This window comes from Myxocyprinus asiaticus, chromosome 26 (genome assembly GCF_019703515.2).
Source record: "Myxocyprinus asiaticus isolate MX2 ecotype Aquarium Trade chromosome 26, UBuf_Myxa_2, whole genome shotgun sequence".
Taxonomy (NCBI): Eukaryota; Metazoa; Chordata; class Actinopteri; order Cypriniformes; family Catostomidae; genus Myxocyprinus; species Myxocyprinus asiaticus.
The window spans coordinates 46,595,586-46,600,408 of NC_059369.1; the positions used below are offsets into that span (position 1 = coordinate 46,595,586).

Consider the following 4,823-nt stretch of genomic DNA (forward strand, 5'->3'; position numbering starts at 1 on the left):
AACATCTGGTATGCTTTTAATGACCAAAGGTCAGACATTAATCATTTACAGGAACTGCTGCTATCAATCTCAGATGTTGACTTAATGTGACACACTGTACTCTTTAACCAGGCACATGCAAAGTCAGACCACTAAATTCTTGCCTTCTGAGTATGAAGATAAATCAGTTACAAAACTCGAGAGCTTGCATATTTGAATTTGAAAACTTTTACAATAAATATTTGTACTCGTAAGTTGAATTTTACACTCACAGCACCAATGTGAAAACTTGTCAAATAAAAATGTGAAGTTGAATGTTGCAATCTGCACTCACAGACAATAATTCAAAGCTTGTGTTCTGAATTCACAATTGCAGACAAGTAGTCCCAAATGTGTAAAATGACATTTACATAAATACATCTACAGACACAAACTTGTATTACACATTGACTTTTGCACTTTAATTCATTTTCACAGTACAACCACAAATTATACAATATATATATATATAGCAATTGTAACGTAGTTATAAGTTGATATTTGTAGCACCATGTTAAACCTGCCAACATGCCTACCTTAGTTTTACATCATTATGCAATGTAATGAGGTTCGGCTCGGTTGCACCCCTAGTGGTGATGCATGTAGTTGGGTTCTCCTTTGTGTATATCTCAACACATGGAGTGGGGTATACTCCTTGTTAACACACACACACACACACACACACACACACACACACACATACACTGCATTCAATGGTATGTTCTCATTCCTTTGCATATCTTGGACTTGGAACATCTTTACTAATGCGATAGTGTCAATAATGTCCAGGAGTGGGTAAATCGCTCACAATTGTTATTATCTTTATGATATCTGTTATCTCAACTAACTGTTACCTCGAGTACACCTCGACAGCACATGATGTCCAATCAATGTATCGTAATGTTCATCTATGTGTGTGGGTGTGTGTGTGTGTGTTGCACTTTGTATTGCTCTTCTATTTGGTAAGTCGCCCTGGCATCTGCTAGGCAATAAATAATAATAATAATCATGTATTATTATTATTATTATTATTTGCTATTAGTCTATGGCTCTAGAATTTAAAGCCACCAATGAGATAAAGCATCTCTGCCTTCTTATGGCTATTTAATGAGTGTAAATGAGATTTGGGTAATTATCTTAATTGCAATGACTTGTTTTGACTTTAGTAGGCGTCTGATTTAATGAGGCCAGACCATTACTTACCACATTAGTTAAATAATTAATTTGTTAATTGATACAAGAAAGGGTGGTGGATAGATTAGGGGAGGCTATATTGGCCTAATAGTTGCTGGCGCTCGTTATAATCGTAATGATTTCAAAAACCAACCAATGAGTATTAACCCACTGTTAATGTATCTGATCATAGGTCCCTGAGAACAAGAAAACAATATCAGCATTTTAAAAGAAACACTTCTAAACTTAAATGATAAGCAAGGGCAGTGACATTGTCTTCTATTGCGGCTTTCTTTACTGGTAATGATTTTTGTAAGCTGGTCCGGGATGGGTCTATACACACAAAATGAAATTGCTTGCAGTATAGTCGAAGAGAAATTCTAAGTTTAAGTGTCTTTCCCATTCTGAGGTACAACAAAAATACTTACTTGATCCATGAAATGTCTGGAACAAAGACATTACCCAAACAATTGACCAAAATAGATAGAATATAAACACAATTCAATCTAAAACCCATTTAAACTAAACTATATATGACTGTGGCTTTATGACGTATTCTATTACCACCATCACGTGTGTTTTTATTATATATTTGGAAACACAGCACCATATTCCAGTTGTCTACATAAATTACTTGGTGAACAAATTAGTAAAGCAAATGTTATGTCATTCTGTGGGTATCTAGCATATAAATGTGCATTTGAATTAGTGTAGTTTAGTTGTTTCACCACAGCTGTGGCAAATGAAAAAACACTCATTATAATAAGTAGGAGAAATGTATACTTTTCATTAAATAGCAACAATATACATCTAACCAATGTTCAGGCTCAACACTCAATATATATAATGATTTACTGGAGAAAATAAGGTGTAAATAAATACATTTCAATTAATGTAGTTTTAATGTGCATAACCAATATTTGTGTTTGCTGACAACCTCTTATGTAATCGAATATCAAAATCTGAAGCTAAAACCAATCTGTAACTTAATATGTTTAAATTGAATATTAATTTGCATAAATGGGTTATTATGCTTCTTGTAAATAATATAAATGAATGTGGTGGTTGGTTGAGTGAGTGGGGTGCAATCACTGATGCTGCCCACCTGGGGGTCACAACAGTTACTCTGCATAAGTGGCTTGACAATGTTCAGAAAATCTGTCCAGTGACCCAATTATGTATCATATAACCACCCCAATACATTTGATTTTTTTTTAGGTATATAATTATAGACCTTTAAGAATGGTGAGAAACAATAAGGTATGATACAAAAAATGTCTTTATTTGTAAGAATAATTCAAATAAACATACCCACACTGATGGGGGAAAAGACAATGATACAGTCTGAGTTTATGTTAGCAGAAATAAAAGCTAGATTATTTGAATTTTCTTCCATTAATCACAATATATAGTTATGAAATGTAAACAAAGCTTACATTAAAAGTATACCAGAATACTCAAATATATATATATTTTTTAGCTTCCTCAGATTGATTACATTCATAAGTTATGGACATTGCAATTAACAGCACAATATATTTGAATCCCCTTGATACAATATGTACTTTTATATGATTTTCTTTGAAAGCTTGATTTGTTAACTCACTCCATACACAGGGGTTGTTTTGCTTTGAACTTGTAAACCTGTTCTTACACTTTGGCTTCCTCGATTTTAAGCCTTACATTTTCATAAACCACACCCTTCCAGATGCCGTTCTCAGTGAACATCTCAACCTGTCCATTGGCCTTGGTCTTCTTGATTGTAGCTGTGAAGGGAATCTCAGCATGATCATCCTTGTTGACCATCAGTTTCACTGTGATCTTGGTTTTGGGAGGAATTGTGATGGCAGTCTCCTCTGACATGGAGATGGTTTTCTCTTTTGAGGAGCTGGTGCCATACTGTCCTGAGTATGAGATGGTGACTTCGGCACTTAATAATAAAAAACCAAAAGACACAGTAGTGGACAGCCCCCAGGTGTGGGTCCAAGTCGTGGTCTCCGTGACTGTATCCATCCAGTTTAGTTTGAAGGTGTGTGATTGATTCACGCTGCTTTCATTAATGTAGTAATCGCTTTTCACCATAGATGGCTTGTCGCTCAGGTCTGGGATTTTGCCAAAATCTATATTGACAATTTCAAACACGGGGCTAATGATATCCCCGATACTCAGTGAAAATTCACAACATTCATCAACACCGTCTTTAACAGCTTCAATGTTCTGATTACCCCGAAAACATCGACTTAAGAACAGGCCATTGTCGGCTCTAAATATGACTTTCCCATTCCTGGTGAAGACACTGAACTCACAGAATTCATCAGACTTAGCCTTGGCTGCCTCGATATGGTCGACTCCAGACCTGTGAATTCGACTGAGGTAAACACCCCTCTGGTCTTTGAGCCGGACTTTCGAATCATCGACTTTCTCCACTATGAATTTGCACCAAGAGTCTTTGGTGGTCTTGGCAGCTTCTATGTTATAAATATTTGATCTTTGATAAACACAGCTGAGGAACCGGCCATTGTCAGCCTGTAGAGCCACACCCTCTTCAGCACCAATATAAGCTTGCAGTGGACCAAAACCAGCAACTACCAGATTGTCAGACTGTTTCAGCAAATGTATGTAACAAGCAAATACAATGTAACAATTAAGAACAATATCATTTGAAAACTACTACTACTACTAATAATGTTTTTGTTTGTAATACTATAAAATTGTTGTGAGACAACTTTTCCAATCTAGAAATAAAATATTTGATGAACTTATGTCTGCATGTCTTACCATTTTCAGTCTTTATTTTCAAATCCCTTTTTGCTTAGACCTGCAGGAGACAAAATGGCTTTACTTACACAACACAATACATTACATTTCATAGACTGAATAAACAATCTCAGAAATGATAAAGAGGTGAAAAATGAAGAGTCAGCTTGTTCTAAACGTTATATCTGATCAATAAAATCTTCTTACACTGTAAATATAAAAGTCTTATCAGTTTTTACAATACAGGTATTATCAATAAAACTAAGATTTACTGTAGCCTAAGCACACACAATGATGCAATGAAGGATGAGCTCAGCCTTATATACTCACTGAGTAGAACAGCTCCTCCTTGAGCGAGAAGGGTCTGGCTGCAGACATGCAGATGCAGTCTCAGACTCACACATGCGCACTGCAGACGTGAACGCACTGGTTTTGACTGTTGATTTATGATTTTTTTCTCATTTTACAAAGTACTACTGCTGTCAACTTGGAAATTTATAATAACAATTGTTTTTTTGTTTGTTTGTTTTTTTTGCATTTCTTACATATTGTCATTAGTCAGAATGGCTACGAAATAATATGTTATTGTCCGGACCTTTGGTGGGATGGAAATGTCGAGACCGGACCTCTTGGAAATTTAATTGAATACCCCACTTTGTGCTAAAGTTTCAATAAACAATCATAATAATACACATCGATTCAAAGCAGCTTTACAGAAGATCATGCATTAACAGAAAATGAAACTGTAATAAATATAAAGTCTTAAAGAGTCATCATTGTGTAGCTTGAATAAATATGATTGTAAATTGTGTATACAAATTAAATAATTAAATAATAATTGTATTTGGAACCCCTGTGAGCAAGCCGAAGGCGAT

General features: G+C 35.1%; 1 protein-coding gene across 1 annotated transcript; it reads right to left on the reverse strand.

The window, feature by feature from the left end:
* Positions 1–2,452: 2,452 nt before the first annotated feature.
* LOC127417075 (aerolysin-like protein) lies at positions 2,453–4,240 on the reverse strand. The gene is made up of 3 exons (XM_051656793.1): positions 4,156–4,240; positions 3,970–4,009; positions 2,453–3,792 (listed from the first exon to the last, which is right to left on the reverse strand). Exons 2-3 carry the CDS (start codon positions 3,970–3,972, stop codon positions 2,842–2,844), a joined length of 954 nt encoding a protein of 317 aa, XP_051512753.1. The 5' UTR covers positions 3,973–4,009; positions 4,156–4,240; the 3' UTR covers positions 2,453–2,841.
* Between the last annotated feature and the right edge of the window lie 583 nt (positions 4,241–4,823).